The sequence below is a fragment of the Taurulus bubalis genome, assembly GCF_910589615.1.
Source record: "Taurulus bubalis genome assembly, chromosome: 2".
Taxonomy (NCBI): Eukaryota; Metazoa; Chordata; class Actinopteri; order Perciformes; family Cottidae; genus Taurulus; species Taurulus bubalis.
Window position 1 is genome coordinate 31,646,489 of NC_136590.1, and position 17,843 is coordinate 31,664,331.

Below are 17,843 nucleotides of genomic sequence, written 5' to 3' on the forward strand. Positions count from 1 at the left end.
AACGTATTCAGAATACAACTTTAATTTTCAGGTATATTTGGCTGAAAACTGAATTCTGCAGTGTTGCTCAGATGTATTACGACCCCGACTGATACCAAAACCAGATTTTTGCGTATCACAGTCAAGGTTTTACATGTTTGGAGTTACAGTGTGGACCTGAATATTCTAATCAATTAACATTTACTGTGTCAGTAGTCATGAAGATGCGGTTGCTGAAAAATGAATACGTAACTAATTAAACACTCTCTTACTAGGATGCATGCAACAATAACAATAGGGAACACAGGAGTGAACATTAACTTAAAAGTGCTGGAGATGAACCTGAATATTGTATGAGAACAGCTAAGGCAGTTTGGCAGTCTTAGTGCACAGAAACAAGTATAAGTGTCCGGATAGGGTTTGAGTCATCTGTGGTTGGTATAAAGAATTATAGTTAACACCTCCACAGGGTTAGTGTCCTACTCATGACAAGATCGGATTATGATTTAAACTGATAATTATGTTGTAGATGGGATGAGAACTAAATTATTCTATATAAAACATCAGTATAAATGAAAAAGGTACAGCATTTGTAAAACATTTATAAAAACATGGGCCAAATAGTATTCTAATACGAAACAGAATGATGGAAGCTTCTGCATGGTTTGGGAAAAGAAGGTCACGCAAACTATGTAAGTCTCACGACATGACTCGTATCCACCGGTACACCAGAACATTGTGCTGGACTGCGAACGGGCTTTTTGGTTGAACTGGGTTCTTTGCGTGTGACAAATCAAAATTACTTCTTTTAAAACTGTTTTGCAACAAACAGCAGTCATTTCTCACCCTTAACCCTCAAACATATCCCTGCAGCTAAAGTACCGAACAGCTTCCTGAGTGGAAGCTTAATGACCAACGTAATAAACCCTCTATGCGAGTGGTGGTGCCGGCAGCAGGAAGTTCTACAGCAGGAGACGGCTCATTTTTGGCAAGTGCAACCTTTTGCGATCGCACAATCAGAATTCTTTTGTCAAGATGTGTTACATTTTACTGTCATGCTATTGCTATAGTCCCAGAGGACAACTCGCCTGATTAAACCACAGTAAATCAGATTTTTCAATATTGTATTAATAAATTAAAGGTCCTCTGATATTTCACAGTACAGAAGCTTTCAGATTTGTCCAAATACTACAGCACTATATTAGTCACTGTATTTGATTACTTGCTACAGAGAAAAAAGCCAGGATTCTCCGGCAACAATCACTCATTAACTATTAAATAACACCTACAATTTCAGCAAGGGAACAAAAACATAAAAGAAAGATAAATACAGGTAAGCTACAAAACCTAAACGAATAAAACGTGTATGAGTGAACATGTTACTGCCTTCATAACCCCAAAGGGAGACCCCTTACGTCATGCCATTTCTATAAGAAAGTTTAAAGGCTCCGAGACATCGTACACACTGCCACAGTGAGTTTGCACTTAATGCTGCTGCTGCCACCACAGCCAGGGTTGGCAGCTGACATGCAACTCTATTTTCTACCATCAAAGAGGAGAGAAGGCACATTGTTTCCAGTGGCATAATCTCCCACTGACTCCGCTGTACCTAAAAGAGATTTCTTTACAAAGTGGCCAGATTGGATAAATTACACACTTCAATAAAATGCATTATTGTAAAGTCTGTAAAGAAACGTGTTCTCCTCTCAAACGGTCCTCATTTGCCTCTCTGGCGGCCGACCAATCGATGCAGTTTGTCACAGTTGTCCAGCCTCATCGACTCCGCCTTCTGCTTTAACCGCTCGTCTCGGTACAGTTGTCCGAGGTTGGCCAAGTCTGATTCTGCAAAAGGAGAACAGAACGTCAAAAGAAAGATGCATCAGAATGGTTGCTAATAGCTTTTTCTACGCTGAAAGAATAGTGTGACATTTTGGCAGAGTTATCTTAGCATAAAGACTGGAAATGGATGAAAACCTCTAAAGAGCACGACACAATACATCTTGTGTTTTCTAAGTCAGTACAAAAACATCACTTTGCGATTCTACGGTGGGGGATGTGTGTCGGAGTATTTCTGAGGTAGGACTAGTTGCCAGGCAACCAGCGGAGACTCAAAGTTACTGCTCCCAGCTGCTCACTTAGCCTTACAAGGCTTAAGTACATAGATGAGAGTAGTATCAATGGTATCACTCAATTTCCCACCAGAAAGCAATTAAGGATATTTCAATTACAATTAAGTTGTTGCAACATTCTGTGAACATTTACCAACTGGATGCAATGCTATTTGAGGGTCTGGACAGACAATATTATTATATAAAATATATAATAATAAATGAAGATTTTAGCATTATTCAAGTCAGTGATGCTTGCACCGTAACAACAATAACAGACTACCCGTTTAATCCAAATGAGCTGCTCGCTTACTTTGCTGTTTTTCTTTCCAACAGCTGTTCTGCAGGTGTTCGATATAGTCGCTCTCAATAGTTTTCTCCAGTTCATCCAGCGCAGCTCCCCGGTATTCCTTCTCAAAACTTTTATCCACATAGTACGGTACGCCCATGTGCTGCGTTTCCCTGGACACCACCAGCCCTATGGCCCTGAAACCCCAAAACATGATTAAAATGTACTCAGTGAAACGAAGCCGTCCACCGTGGCGGAACCGGGGGATTTGCTCAAATGTCACTGTTATAAGGTTAATGGTGCCGCAGACTCACGGCTTATAGAAGAGACTGTAGGACGGGTTAGTGGCCATCATCTGAGTAAACACTGATATGAGGATAAGCACCAGCACAGGGAGAAGCTGCAGTAGCGCTGTGAAGGTGTTCTGTGGGAAAATAAAATCAGCACAGATTATAAACGCATATAATACTGCATGTAGGCTGCACGGATTCATGCCAGAACAGTACACTGTGTCTTTGAGGCAAACCACAGAGCAAGAGAGGCACTGCAGTTATGAGGAAAGTAAATGAATGACATGAAGAGGAATCAGTATGGGAAACGGTCACTAGAAAGTTGCAACCATGTTAAAAATGCATCCCCTAGAAAGTGTCATTTTTCCAGTTCATGTTAATGATTAGAACATATTGCCATGTCTCTGCAAGAAGATAGCAACATAATACTGTCGTTGTTAAATGGGGATTTGCCTTCATGTTTTGTGAGTCACTGACCTGACTCTGGTTTTCCTCCACCACTTCCTCGCGCCTCTCAAAAGCGCGTCGACGACGAGGCTGATAGAACTGAGAGTAGGAGGCTCCCTGGTTGGTGTACACATGGATGTTTCCTGTCGAGAGATACGTGCTTCATCAGCGTCTACACTTTCGAAATAAAGACCGCAGATATCGCTACTAAACTGTAATGCTTCCGACCAAACACCCACCTGTTGGAAATCTTCCTCCAAAGAAAATATTGAAGAGTTCCTCAGGAGAAATGTCGGCCTCAAAGTCTCTGTGGAAGCTTCGGTAGTATCCATGGCGACTGTGGCTGGAGGGCTGGGGTGCATTTGAAGCTGCGGATTGATCTCCGTATTGATCATACTGCTGCCTCTTCTCTGGATTGCTCAGCACTGCATATGCATTGCCTATAGCTGTTGGGAGAGGAGGGAAACATTTGGTTGTGGCATTCATTAAGGCAGCAGAATAAACGCACCAATGACGCTGCGAGGCACACCTGAAAATAAAGTACAAGTATTCTGTTTGGTAGATAGTCACGGCTGAAGTTTTAGGGAAAGCATAATGCTGCTATGGATTCAGCCCGGTTTCCTTTTTGCCTATATTGGTTAATAGTTTGGTAAATTGGCACCCTTACACTAAATTAGCTATTATCAGTTCCTCTTTATGTGTATGTACTCACAACTGCCACTGGATTACTTTGAAACTGAGGAAAACTTAAAAAGATATAAGGACCTTCTTAATTCCATGATTTACAAGCGGACATTTTTTGGCCTTGGAAAGTGTACGTCCCACTACATTTTAAAATATGCGTTTTATGTCGGTGTGGTCAGATTTTACTTGACTATGACTCAGAAGGAGTATTTCTTTTGACGCAAATTGCGATAGTTGGGCACGATGGGTTCCTGTAACTTCTGATTGTTTTGGTGAATTGGCCAAATCAGCAGGCAAAACTACAGTCGCTATCTTTCCGTTGTTTTCAGAATATCTGCATGCAGCAGGCCCGTTCTCCTCTGCAGGATCTTTGTCCCTTGTCTCTCCCTCCACACCTCCCCTGCAACTCTGCCGAGCCCCGCTCACAGTTTGAAAAGCCCAGCCATGAATGAATACAAACAGCTTGAGAAAGCATTTCTGAACCTAATTAAAAGTGGTAAAATAGCATGACGCGCCTTAAAGCCTCTGCCCTGCTGCAGCTTGTTTAAACATGACACTACGAGCATGAGGGTGCTGCTCTTGAACTGACCGTGACCTCTGACTCTGCTGAGAAGTGGTTAGTGAGAAGAAGAATTTCCTTTGTGGGATCATGAGAGGCTCGTCATTAAGTAGGGCTTCACAACATGGTTCAAATCAGTCCCACAAAAAAAGGACTTTAAAAAAAATACCATAACAATGGACCATGAAAAGATACCGTCACCAGTCTCACAGAAACAACGCAGTTTGTTCTTCCTCCTACGTCAAAACTCGCACCTTTGAAAGCATCCGTGGCTCCAGGAGCAAAGTTCTTGTCGGGGTGAAACTTGAGGGCCAACTTCCTGTACGCCTTCTTCAAATCTTCATCGCTGGCATTTTTGGAAAGACTGAGGATTTCATAAAAGTCCTTGCAATTCTTTATCCTGCAATACAAAAAAAGTGAAATGGACGTCAAAACACACACCAGAACTCACACCTCAAACTCATATGAGGCCACGGAGGATGAACACTCTTCACACGACAGTTAGTTTGGTAGATGTGCATCGTTGTATCGGCCTGCAAAGTTACAAGTAAACGTCATGACTAAAGATAATCTGGTTAAGAGAAATTAGCAATACTGGTTCAGTCTGCCTTTAAAGATGTTATGGTGGCATGTAAACATCTCGCTACTCGTCTTGGCGGTACTGGGAAGCCAAATTAAATCCCTATAACTATACTCAGTGGGACATCAAACAGCTTTTTAACCAGTGTATGACCAGTAGACGCATGAAACCCATCCAAAGTTATCGAGAGGAGCAATGTCTGTGCTCAGTCTGTTGCTGTGTAACAAGGTGAGAGTCTCCGTTCACCTGAGAACACCCTGCCGTTGCTCCTCAGTGTAGCTCTTCTTTTCATCAACACCCATGTTACTCGTTTCATTGTTCCTGATGTCCTCGTCTCCCCAGCCGGCTGGCGGGGGCACGTGGTTTGCTTGCGGAGCAGCGGTGCCTCCATTCCTCACGATGGCATCTATCAGCACTGCAGACAAGAACACAGTGTCTGGGGTCAACTCACAACCCGGGTGTAAATGAGGAGAGAGGATGGAGAAAGCTGAAACACAATAGGTGTTGGTATCCATGAAAGTCAATCAAGGGGATTATTGTTACCGAACAACAAAAATGCGTATGGACGTCTGTTAACATACAGATGAATGACAAATCAAAAAGGTATGAATTATAGTGGGGCGTTTGGCCACCGCAAGCCCTCAGAACAGCTCCAATGCTGCTTGACATAGAAGAGATGCGTCTGAAACTCTGATGGACATCATTTTCCGAAAACTTATTTGGTGTTTTGAAGGTGGAGGGCGCTGCCAAAGACACACTGCTCCTAAAATGTCTCATTGGTGTCAAGATCCAGTGAAGTATTTGATTCACATACATTTCGTAATCAGCATTCAATGACTACTTACACTGTTTGTGGAGACATTTATTATTATATTGTATTATTATTCAGTTTTTTTTATCGATATAGTACATGAGTAGAGTGATATGAACTGTACATCAAAAGTGTGTCCCTCCTTGCACTACTTGCACATACTGCTGTAAAATGGACCCTGTGACATTTCACTGCCTCATGCACGTTGTGTTCAGGGAGCTCCAGGTAATCTACGACCGTTTAGAAATCCCTGGTTATGATGCTGTTACCGCAAACCCTATTAGGCGAGAGAAAGCAAAGTCAGAGTGAACTATAAGGGGGAAGGGAGCCCTTAAAGTCAGCATGAAGCCTACATATAGACATTAAGTATTAAAGCCAGACAGCTCACGTTTGACTACGCTTCTAAAAATAGCAACGCATCGCACGCGGCCTGAAATCTGCAAAATATATCTCTGACAGTTCATACAAAAGGGGGCAAGTTGGCTCGTCGACCGACGTTAGGCTGTCAGACTGCCATTGCAGAATGTGCGTCAGCTAATTTTACCTCTGGCCCGGGTGCTGGGGTAAATATTCTGGGCTTCGTACAGCAGCTGCAGCGCCCGATTCGTCCGCCCCGACCGTAAACACAGCTTCGCCTTCTCTATCAGCCGGTCCGCCTCGTCTTTGTCCATTTCAACGCCGCGGGAGTCACACTGCTGGTCCGGTCGCTTTCTCTGGAGGTCTGTCCCTGTGCAGTGTGCGTCAATATCATATGGCAAAGCTAGCCGGGTTAGCTTTGGTTTCAGACAGCTGCGTAACGTTGTGCAAACCTGCAGTCACCCAAAAGCCCTTCGGACTATCCGATTTGCAGACGATGGCGGTTGTTGTCAGGCTGCGAACGGGCCTGCAGCAGGGCCATTTTTTATTTATTTTTTTTAAAGCTGAAGGTCTGAAAGATGCAGTGTTTTTGCAGTCTGTCTTTTTTAGCGGTGTTTAAAGGGGCCACCCTGTTAAATTACACTGGACCTCCTGAGCTGTGAATGACAAGAGGTGGAGGCAAAACGTCACATCCGGTAGAGGTAGCTGTGAAATCAGTAGAAGGAAGAAGAACAAAAGGCCCTTTTTGAGTCAAAACGGCATTTACTTGTTGGTTGTATGTTTGTTTGTAAATTGGGCAATTCGTTTTGTTTATCCCATTGCTTATTCTGTCAATTACCTAATGGTACTGAGAAGACCCGGTAGGTTGAGCAACATCAGCAGGTGTAATGATGCTGCAGCTTTCAAGGTCTTTCATTTAAAGGCATACCCCGATACGTGTGGTGCATTCAAGTGCCGATGATAGAGGGCTGAATACAAAATGGTCCTACGGGTGTTTTTTTTTGGTTGTTGTTATTTTTATCCATCAAGTGGTACAGTGCTGCCTTTGACTGCAGTGGAAGAATGAGCAGTTAATTTTAATTAATCATCCAATACAACTGTAGATTTAGTTAATATGGATTATGGTAACATTACATAAAATGACAAATTGTAAATGTCTCTGTAAGATAAATCTGATTTTTTTTTTCTGGTGTAAGATACTGTTGTGTGATGCTTTTGATAATCAACCTGAACAATAGTAAATATTATTGGTTGGCTACATTGGACACAAGTAAGATGTGTCATTATTTCTGAGGGGTTGCATCTGAAAGTAAGTCATGGCAAAAGTTCACATTAAAATATGTGAGTTAGAAACTGTGCAACACATTTTTATTCATGCATATTTTATTCAAGAGTAAAAAAATGTGATTTGTCCCATAGGGCATGCTTACAATGTGTCTATCATTTAGGAAGTCAAATGCCAAAACATATTTCCATAGATAATAAAAAATGTTGCAAGATAAAATCCATTATATTTGTTTGTTGAAATATGCATGTAAACCATACAAGAACCAGAAACAGAGGAAGGAAAATAACCATAAGCTAATTTGTAACAATAATAATATCAGCAGTAAATATAACCAGAGTACAATGTTTCCTGTTAAACGTAAGTGTGACACAGGATTTTCTTAGTGTCCGAATCATTTACATCTGAAAACCATGCTATCATGCTTTGGCAGCCTGAACGTTGCTTTTCACTGAGATTATATTCATTCACACTATTGAACATTTTCTGTACATCAGTGCAACAGAAAAAAATCAACACGAGGCTTCACACCTTAGAAGGGCATCTCTGCATACAATAAATTAATATAAAATTAAAAGCAGTGGTAATAAATAACAGAATTAAAAAAATGGACAAAAACAATCAAAGGAAGCCTATTTATAAAATGTATAAAACAAGACAAATAAAACTACAAATGTAATTCAAAAATAAAATAATTCAAGTTTACTATTTGAAACACAACTATCACAATTATAATCTCACATAACAATTAGGAACTTAATTGCATGCATTGATGCGTTCCATACCATAGATGCGTGTGTTAAAAATCACTTTCTGTCCGTCCTTAATTCACATACCATTATCATTAAATAGAAAGATGAAATATAAAGTAGAAAAAATATTAATGTATGAAAGGAAATTCTAGAAATTTATGTGATAGTAAGTGTCGCTTGAGGTTGGGCCTTCACTGGTATCAAATTTCCCTAATAATTTATTTTGAAAGAACTAGAGTGTTTCCTCTTTTAATTTAGTTTATTTTCTTATCTTCTATCAGTCATTTTGACTTTATATTTTATGTGGATCACAGTGTGGGTGTGCTTTGTCACTCAAGTTTTTCTCAGGCCTCTTTCTCCACTGTACTGCACTGTGTAATTAGATTAGATTCAAAAAATGATTGAAAACCAAGAAATTATATGCGATGTACATAATGTGAAGCAATATGGGTGGATTAATAAACTAAATGCCACTGTGCTTAGATTTAATGAAGGAAGTACTTCTGACAACTTTAAACTAATCCAAGATCAATTTTAGTGCAAAATAAATCACATTTCTTCTCAAAATAAGCATTAATTAATGAAATTCTGGTTAGGGAACAATCTTAAAATCTCTGAAAACATTTTCTGGATGGATCTAAGCTTATTCAAAATAACACAATTGGTTGTGTTGCTAAATAATAAATATATCAAATATATGCATTCACAAATTTGTAGAATTTCCCTCTCCCTCTGACGTAGTACTTTGTTTAGCTCTTAGACATGACATCTCATTGAATTTGCAGCTGCAAATAATGCAATAACTCAAAGGGTGCTAATGTATTCTTTTACTTGCTCTTTAGCAACAAGCAGGTGATAAATAATCAGGTAGTGTGTGACAGCAGGACATGTCCCAAAGTTCAAATTGACTTTTGGCAATGCAGAGGAGATGAGAAAAGATGCTCAAGTGTATACTTTCCAAGATTCCATACAGACGTTGATCAAGCTGGATCTTCATACGGGATAGTGTGCTCCTTTTGCAGGCATTTTCAGATGTTCTGAATGAATCTTGGTGTTTAATATGTGATAAAAATAGTACCTACAGTGAAACAACCATTTTCAAATGCTCTTTTCATCCCCTCCCTTTTTTTCCTCATCCCCTCCAAGTTACTTCTTGCTAGGAGATGACTGAAAGTGTGGGGAGGAGAGGAAAAGAGACTATTGAAACATACCCAAGGATTGCCGCGGCTTTAGTGAGCACCCTGTCCTCCTTCCCCTACAGGGTGATGGCATCTTACCTCAAGGTAAATAAATTAATAATAAATACATTTTACTGGTAAAATTGCACTGAAAGTTTTAAGAGGTCAACATTTAGCTTTCTTTCTTTCTCACGAAGTGGTGTGACTTTTTAATACAAAACTTGGAGGCAAACAAGATTCTTTTCCCCATGAAGTGAAATTGTGAGTGATATATAATAAACACTTTATAAAACAGTAACATGATTTTTGTGGCATGGATACTGCAATTATGTCTTCTGCCAGGCCCTGTGATGAAGGAGCAGACACGTGTCAGCACTCAGAACAACACAACTCCCAACAATTCAGCCTGTAATTGAACTGAGAAAGGGAACAACAGGCAGAAACAACTTTCAACCACACTTTCAGTCAGGTTGCAGCCCTCTGGCCTCTCCTTATCCCTGCCCTCTGCTGTGAACCCCGGCTCCCCCAACTGTGCAATGACATACTGTCATGAAAAAAAAAGACCTTTTTCGCCCGTTTTAGTTTTGCTGCAGATTTGTCACGTTCTGTCTTTGGGCCTGGTTTATTTCTATGTTCTGAGGCCTGAATTCACGATTTGGCAATGTCTTGCTGCACAGCGCAACAGCTGCACGGTTCTGAGGCTCAGACAGCACATCACTGGATGTTGCTGTTGTCATCCGTGCCATTTGCCTCGGACATATTCATCTTTCCCATGGAGTGACCCACGTGGTTCACCCCGTCCTTGCGAGGTGGCATGCGCTCGTTGATGCGGTCTAGGCCCTTGGCCTCCGCAAAGCTGGCGATCTTGTGCTGGGGGGAGAACCCACGGATGGCTGAAAAGAGAAAACACATATAAAGCTATCAGTCTCACCTTGTGATGTCTCAGAATATTCCTGATATCATGTCATATCAAGTTTCACCCCCCTAAAATATCAAACAGGGTTGCACATTACCCGTACATGCCATTTCAGTTATCGCTGCAATTTGAGACCTAAAAGACTCCTTGTGCCACACAAACAATATAAAAGGCCAAACACACGGAGTTGTGAAAGTCCTTGCCTGCACGTTGCACAAGTATTAAAATGAAAGGAGCTGCTTTTTGTTTTTTGGGAGGCGTCATTGACATGTTATCTGCATGTATAAGCTGCTGCTTACTGCCTACTGTCCTCCAGGAAGTGCAGATTAACCTAGTAGTCTTCCATCAAGGAACAACTGCCTGTCCATCAACTGATATCTGTTGTTTTACACATATATAACTCCCTCAGTTTACATACCCCACCCCAGTATTCAGTTCAACATAAAATACATTGAATAAGAGGAAAGGTGTCCACAAAGTCCTGTGACTTGAAGCATTTGTATAATTATCTTTCTAAATACCCAAAACATATATGGCAACAAACTTACCCTCATTGTGAAAAACAAAAGACATATTATGCGTAGGATATATATACATGTAAAGTAAATGAAAATATATATTTGTGTCAGTACTGTAAATTACTGTCTCATACCGAAGCTTCTTTGTTAGTGAGCAACCTTCGACATATCATGAGGACCTGAGGCTTCGTGATGCATATTTCATTTAGATGCTCTGGTCTGTTGCTTGTTCTTGTGCATGCAACACTTTTTGAGGACCAGATGGAGGCCATTTACAGGCCAAACAAAAAACAATGAATTATTGTAGTCATGCATCTCTTAGCAACACTTGACTTTGCAGTGTTTTTATTTATCATGAACTTGCCTTAAAAAGTGATTCCTTTTTTATTTAACCTTTGCCTCACTTTCTAAGCCTCTCTGTGTTGGTTCAGGCAGTGGATGCGGGGCCTGGGACAAGAGTGTATAAAGTGTGCAACAGTTAATGTTATATCCTCAGTTCCCCCTCTCTCCTCGGTACCTCGACCAAACAGTGACAAGAACACAGCCCCTCACCAGCTCCCCACCCTGCAGGCACTGCTAAATCCTCGTTACCATTCAGGCACCCATTAGAAAACGATAGCCATCTCATGATTACTGGAGCCATACCAGCATCAAACTGTCCTGTGAAATGTTTGAAATGCTTGATGGAGTTGTTGTTGTGTGAGCTGGTGTGTGCATGAAGTGTTAGTGGCAGGTGGCCTCTGCAGCAGGAAGATGGGGCAAAGGTTTACCTTCTCCATCCTCATCAGTCGGCTCGATGGCTTCAATGGCTTCAATGGTGGCTGAGGGGGGGAGGAGGGGAGCAGGTTACTCCTGATAAAGCCATGCAAATGTAAAATGCAGCCCCAGCGAAAAGGCGGCCCATGTGAGGCCAGATGAGAAATACATGTTCCCTGGCAATGCAGCCAAACTCAGAAAAATGCCATGCTTCAATACTGAGAGAATTAGTGTCAGAAAAAATAAATAAATAATAATTTGATCCATAGAGACAGAGAGAGATAGGGCAGGGCAGATATATTAAGACAAGAAGAGTACTATAATGAGTCGAGGCTGTAATAGACTTTAGGTAAGAGGACAGAAATGCCTGGTTCTGGCTTTGCACTAGATATTCTAAGAAGATTTCCCAAATGAATACAGTTTGAAGTCAGTGTAAAATAATTGCCTGCCGTCAGCCCACCAGTAGTGACACATTATTATGAATCCCACCGCTTTTCTTGGCGAGACCCACCCTGCGTAGCATTCAAGTGCTAGGATTGGCCGGGCGTCTGTGCTCGGCAACGTCACAGTAACCCGATTGGTTCAGGTTCCATGCCCTGACCAATGAGCTATCCTGACCTTAACTACTCAAGGTCAATGTCAAATCTTAACCAATCGTCTCTGCAGGGTGGATCTTGGGCTCTACATTTAGAGTTTCAGGTACGTCATGATATTAATGGGGGAAATTGGTGGTAGACCAATTGGAAAATACAAATATTTTGTTTTGTATATATTGTTATAGGTGCAGAATATGACTAAAAGGGCATTTTTCATTTAATCTCGACTTTAAGACGAAAAGAGAGAAAGAGAGAGGTAAGACCAATGGGAGGACTGAGAATGGTGATGAAGAAATGTTACAAAAATAAGATGGATTAAAGGGTAGAGGAAATGCTTATGCTGATCCTTGTACTCACCACTCTGCAGTGTCTGCTTGCCTCCAGAGAGAACCCCACTCGGCAGCATGCCAGTGGGCGTCAGGCCTTTAAGCGTCAACACATTTTCACTCTCCTCCCTGCAGGAAACACAGAGGCAGGCAAACAGGTCACGAAAGTTCACTGAACCCTGATCAAACTGGAGAAACATTGAGCCCCCATTTTGACAACAGTATATAAACACACTCGCAAACATGTTCAGACAGAAACACCTGATGCCGTTTCAAAATGTGAAAATATGCAATCGCACTTACATCCACACACACAAACATAAAGTCTACCTGAGAACTGAAAACATTTTGGCCATTTTCCCAATAGCACGGATCTTGTTTCTGATCACCTCCTTGCGTGCTGCAGCTGCATTCGCTGCAAAGAAATACATATACAGACATATAATACATCTACATTCACTATGATGCAACCGATGCATATGCCTATATAATGCATGAAACACTTGTCGTAGGGTTCTTTGATACACAATATATGTTTCTTGATGCATAAGCTAATAGTTGCTAATAGTTGCATTTGTTGCAAAACATACTATTATCAGAGGCCATTGTAATGCATTAGATACTGTCATTATGTGCCCACATGACTCTATAGTAGAGACTCACCATAGACTGCATGTAGGGAATTAGAAATCTTGTTTATTGGCCTATTTGTGCTGTGTGGAATACAGACCAAATCTTTATCTTTTTTTCTGATGAAGTACACGCTACTGTTTTATTTGTATTTTAACAGCAAGATCACAGGACAATTTACTGCATGTCTTGTAACAACAATGGATTTAAGGCAGTATTTAAAAAAGGTGATGCCATCATTAAAAGCACATGAAAAGAGAATCATTTCACGTCTGGTTTTCTCTCAAAATCCAGCCCAAGTATGCCGATCTCCTTCCATGGAAGACCTCCTACTGTATGGAGTCTGAATTTAACCCAATGCAAAGTTTAAATGAGACATTATCAAGTAATTATTTACAAAACGTCTTACCATCAAATATCTCATCTTCATCATTCATCATGAGTTCATCATCCGAGCAGATGCTCAGCACGTTCACCAGCATTTCTGTGACTGTGGCAGAAATGGAATAAGAGGTGAAGTCATTGAGCAGTCAGCCACAAAGACGACAGATTAGGAGGCGACGTTGTATTAAAAACACCCGGCACATATCAGAAGACGTTAGCTCGAGAAACACTTCATACCTTTCTCTCCAACAAATGGCAGAGACCAGGTGAAGACGTCCATGAAGTTGGGCAGCCAGTAGGGATGTGGTGAGCAGTTGAACTGTCGGATGTTCATGACATTATTTTCATATTTCAGTACAGCAGCTGTTGGGGAAGAAGAAGAAGAAGAAGAAAAAGTAGAAGAAGAAGAAGAAGAAGAAGAAGAAGAAGAAGAAGAAGAAGAAGAAGAAGAAGAAGAAGAAGAAGCCGGTAATAGCCTGCTACAAAATGATTACAAATATGTAATAGAATCAGAATAGAATACATTTTGTTTAATAGTGTGCACTGTGCAGGATCTTGTTCTTATTTTGTAAGTAACCCTTGATTTTTGGGATTCACCAATGTTTCTTACATTTTATAAAAGAGGTTGAGAGCACTCGTACCAAGATAATTAAAAAACATCTTTTTTTTCCCAGTTCAATAATTGTTTGTCTAATGAAATGAATGAAACAAAAGTTTTAAAAATATTGTACAGTCAGGTTAATTCATTTAGAATATTATACGTTTGAGAGTGATTATAATGATAAGATAATTAAATGTCTGAGCTGAAAAAATACTATTGGTCTATTCATCCCAATAAAGACCATAAGACTTGATTGATATTGCGTGTGTTCTTCTTCTGATTGGCTCTTTGATGCTTATTGAATTCTCCCCTTTGGATGGTAAAGTACGTTTGGTGCATCTTGATGTGACTTTTCTTATTTTTTCTCTCCACAGAAAATGAAGAGACAATAAATGTAATGTTGCTGCATGAGGCCTAATGTTTCATAAATGCTCTCTTCAAATGTATTCATGTTCAGTGACGTTACCCGGAGTTTCATAGTTTCCGTACATACAGTATACGTCAGAGCAGAACAGGAGACATTGACCACTAGATGGCCTCGCTGAGGCCAGGGATGGCTGACACTGTTACATCAAGAGGGATAAAGCCACATGGAGATAGTCAGCGATGCCGACAGTCCCTCCCACGCTCCCCATCTCCCATAGCCCATAGCAACCAAGACACAGATCTGAGAACACAAACAAACGGGGGCTCCCTGATGCATTCTTATGCCTGCTCACAAGCTCGATGCAGTTACATTAACCCGTACACTCCAGTTTGTGCTATTAAAACCATTTTAATAGGTAAGGCAGAGAAGCCCATGGTAGTCATTTGTATCAATGTAAAGTGTTTTTCATCAAATCTAACCCAGAAGCAGTTGAAAGGCCAGAGATGCAGGTGTTGCAGAGATACTGAAATCAGAACATTTCATTTCATAGTAAATGTATGTCTCAAGGCCTGCCTGTCTACATAGCCACAGACATGGTTTGATGCATCTATGGAACATTTATATTGGGTGGACCGCAGCTCTATAAACATGTTATTTCTGTCACTGAGTGAGTGAGTTACGCCATTGGTAGGTCAAGTTGGAGTTTCCCCATTGGCCAGTAGGCACAACAGTTTTTCTATTGGTGATGTCTTTGCCTCAGCGATCAATCATCTGATCCACTTCCTCAATTAAATGAGATTTACTATCTACCTTCTCTGTTAAATTATAATTTCTTTAACATATATTGTCATTTTTTGACAGGCGATCGGATCAGAGAGGAAACTTTCAGTTTAGTACCACTGACTCTCCCGCATTGACCGTACACGTTCCAGCCAAATAGGTCTCGACCTCGGCTTGTTTTATAGCTTAAAGGTGCAAAACACTAGATAAGCAGCATTTCTAATTCCCCTCAACGGCGCTCAACACGGGGGCGTCTGAGCCGGCGGCTCGCGGCTAACGGTGCTGACAGAATTAACGGTGTTCACCTGAGAGGAAACGTTATGACATCGTCGGTCCAGACAGCATTATCAGCTGTAACCACCGTAGGAGAGCAGTGCAGAGCAGCCTAACCAGTGGGGCACGCTCACGTGCACTAACATGCACTAAAAGCACGCGCAGCCATGTCAACAAATCTAGGTGAAGCTTGAACAAGAACACACACAAAAGGAGAGTGACTTCGTACTCTGCTCAGGTAGACATTACTCCATCGATATATTTACATTGCAAATAGTTTTGTTGCTGCTATGTCAATGCTCTGAATGTAGAATATAGCACCTTTTGCAATCACTTTGACCTGTTTCTGTGGCTCCAAAAAAAAAACACAAACAAAAATATGATACAGATGTAGGTAGACACAGACCTGCAAATGAAACAACAAACCGAATCAAAGATGAGTATACAATGAAAAAGAGATTTTCTGACCTTTGTTGTTGTAAACATCCAGGTAGTTTGGTGCTGAGAAGATGGTAATGAGAGATGGGAATCCAGTGGTCTGACTTTTGCGATACATCCGGTAGCTTTGGCGGTCAAGTGGAGGTGGAGACAGAAAAAAAGGCAGAGTTTGTTTTTATATATGTAAATGTATGTCTATGTTTGTTTGTGTGGATATGTGTGTTTTGCAATGTGTGTTGTAGGGATAACATACCCTGCATCTTGTGCTTCATGAGCTCGAATAATAGATAATAGGTTATTGCTCTGCAGGAACTCGCATACAGCTGGATAACTGGAAAAGATGTAATAAAAATGGGGTTGAGAGACGTTCCTGAAAGAGTATGACAGAGTACAAATCAATTGAATTAAGCACACAGAATTTTACAGCAATTTTACAATATTTTCTTTTCCATCACGCAACTGAACTTCGTTTATACTGCAGGTTACTAATTTCACATCCAGTCTAACTCACCAGAAAATGAACAAAGATGTATCACTCATGAATGCATTTATGAAAGCCTTGCTGAGGATGATGCAAGGGTGTGAAAACCAATCCAACAGCTACCTGTTGCAGTTAAAAACAAACTAACCCAGTAGTATAAGCTTCAGTTGGAGCTTCCTGCCCACCAGCTCTAAGCTGACAGGAAATGTACCTAAAAGGAAGGGAAGCCTGTGAGGAAGCTCAGCCAAACTGAGTGCGATGCTACACTCACACATTGCATTACATATGCACAACCCATATATATCCAATGCATATATCATATCATTTCAAACTGTCAAGACATAATGTTGTCTCAGGACAACCTTTTGAAAGGAATAATATTTCTCGCTGCCAAAATTTCACAGCTTTATTTATCTTGTCACACTGTTTATATGTGTAGTGGTGAAATATGTAGACTGTGTATTGTGTATATGTGACTATTTAGTTTAATATATATATGTATATTTCACCCTTTGTTATTGCAATTGTTTAAATTATTCTGATGATTTTGATGCCATCTTTTTAGTGTCATTAAGTATTTTATTGTGATATTTTTTCATTGAGATTTGTTTTTGGATCGGGATTGTTATCTCTCCACTAGATGCATGCCAAAGTTATCCTCGAGGTTTGTCTGGCCAGATGGACAATGAGCTGTCCCAAGGAGAGAGATGATACAAACCACATGACTTCCTATCTGACAGTTCAGACTAGAGTTGCATAATGGTGGATCAGATATGGAGCAGCTGTAGGGCCAGAACTTGTCTCGGAGGAAAAAATGAAAACATAAGATCCCACAGAAAACATCCGATCTGCCACAGAGGAGGGACATGTAATCAGAATTGGGACACTTCCAGCTGCAGTGTGAATGCAGCCTTACATTTAGCAGCTCTCGCCACAGTTGTTATATAATAACTAGAAGGTTGTGTTATGTCATTCACTGTATCTTCCCTTCAAACTTTGTCTCCTGGGTTAGAGAAAAAAAGATCATGAATTACAATTTGATTAGCTCTTTTAAAATCTTAATGCCCTCAATTTAGCAACACCTCAATCTATCTTAGTTTTGAAACGTCCTTTGTGATTCCTTTATTTCTGCCAGCTGCTGTATTCCAGATAAACACCAGACAAGATAACATATCCTCAGATCCATCAGTCGTTAGTGCCAACCCACTTACAAATGATGTTGCTATCAAACATTTGCTTGAATATTTTATCTAACTATCTAAGCTATCTTTCTAAGAAATGTATTCTTTAACGACTTTGATAATCGTTAATGAGGTTGAATGAACAACGGATGATATATGTTCACTAACAGCTGTGCATCCTGTCAAAAAATAGTGCTGAATAATGCGCTAATGAAGAAGACACTCACAGATGCTCCGGGTGAAAGCATTAGCCGAAAGAACCAAATGTAAAATATAA

General features: G+C 40.6%; 2 protein-coding genes across 2 annotated transcripts in view; both read right to left on the reverse strand.

Annotated features, from left to right (window-relative positions):
* Positions 1-1,497: 1,497 nt before the first annotated feature.
* dnajc18 (DnaJ (Hsp40) homolog, subfamily C, member 18) lies at positions 1,498-6,644 on the reverse strand. The gene is made up of 8 exons (XM_079233798.1): positions 6,292-6,644; positions 5,183-5,351; positions 4,611-4,756; positions 3,353-3,559; positions 3,144-3,256; positions 2,691-2,800; positions 2,401-2,573; positions 1,498-1,821 (listed from the first exon to the last, which is right to left on the reverse strand). Exons 1-8 carry the CDS (start codon positions 6,416-6,418, stop codon positions 1,697-1,699), a joined length of 1,170 nt encoding a protein of 389 aa, XP_079089924.1. The 5' UTR covers positions 6,419-6,644; the 3' UTR covers positions 1,498-1,696.
* Positions 6,645-10,033: 3,389 nt separating this feature from the next.
* The window catches only part of LOC306754099 (protein phosphatase 3 catalytic subunit alpha-like), a gene marked incomplete at both ends in the record, with an annotated part of 29,518 nt that continues 21,708 nt past the window's right edge, over positions 10,034-17,843 (reverse strand). The window contains 8 exon segments of the mRNA XM_079238009.1: positions 10,034-10,212; positions 11,524-11,574; positions 12,463-12,560; positions 12,762-12,846; positions 13,471-13,551; positions 13,683-13,808; positions 15,935-16,029; positions 16,158-16,235. Coding sequence (XP_079094135.1) covers positions 10,034-10,212; positions 11,524-11,574; positions 12,463-12,560; positions 12,762-12,846; positions 13,471-13,551; positions 13,683-13,808; positions 15,935-16,029; positions 16,158-16,235 — 793 coding nt within the window.

Excerpts from the sequence above, each read along its gene's own strand:
- dnajc18 (XM_079233798.1), bottom strand. The coding sequence starts at position 6,418 with ATGGACAAAGACGAGGCGGACCGGCTGATAGAGAAGGCGAAGCTGTGT. Across the intron at positions 3,257-3,352 it reads TGGAGGAAGATTTCCAACAG|GAAACATCCATGTGTACACC; the intron begins GTGGGTGTTTGG and ends ATCTCTCGACAG. Across the intron at positions 2,574-2,690 it reads TACAGTCTCTTCTATAAGCC|GGCCATAGGGCTGGTGGTGT; the intron begins GTGAGTCTGCGG and ends TTGGGGTTTCAG.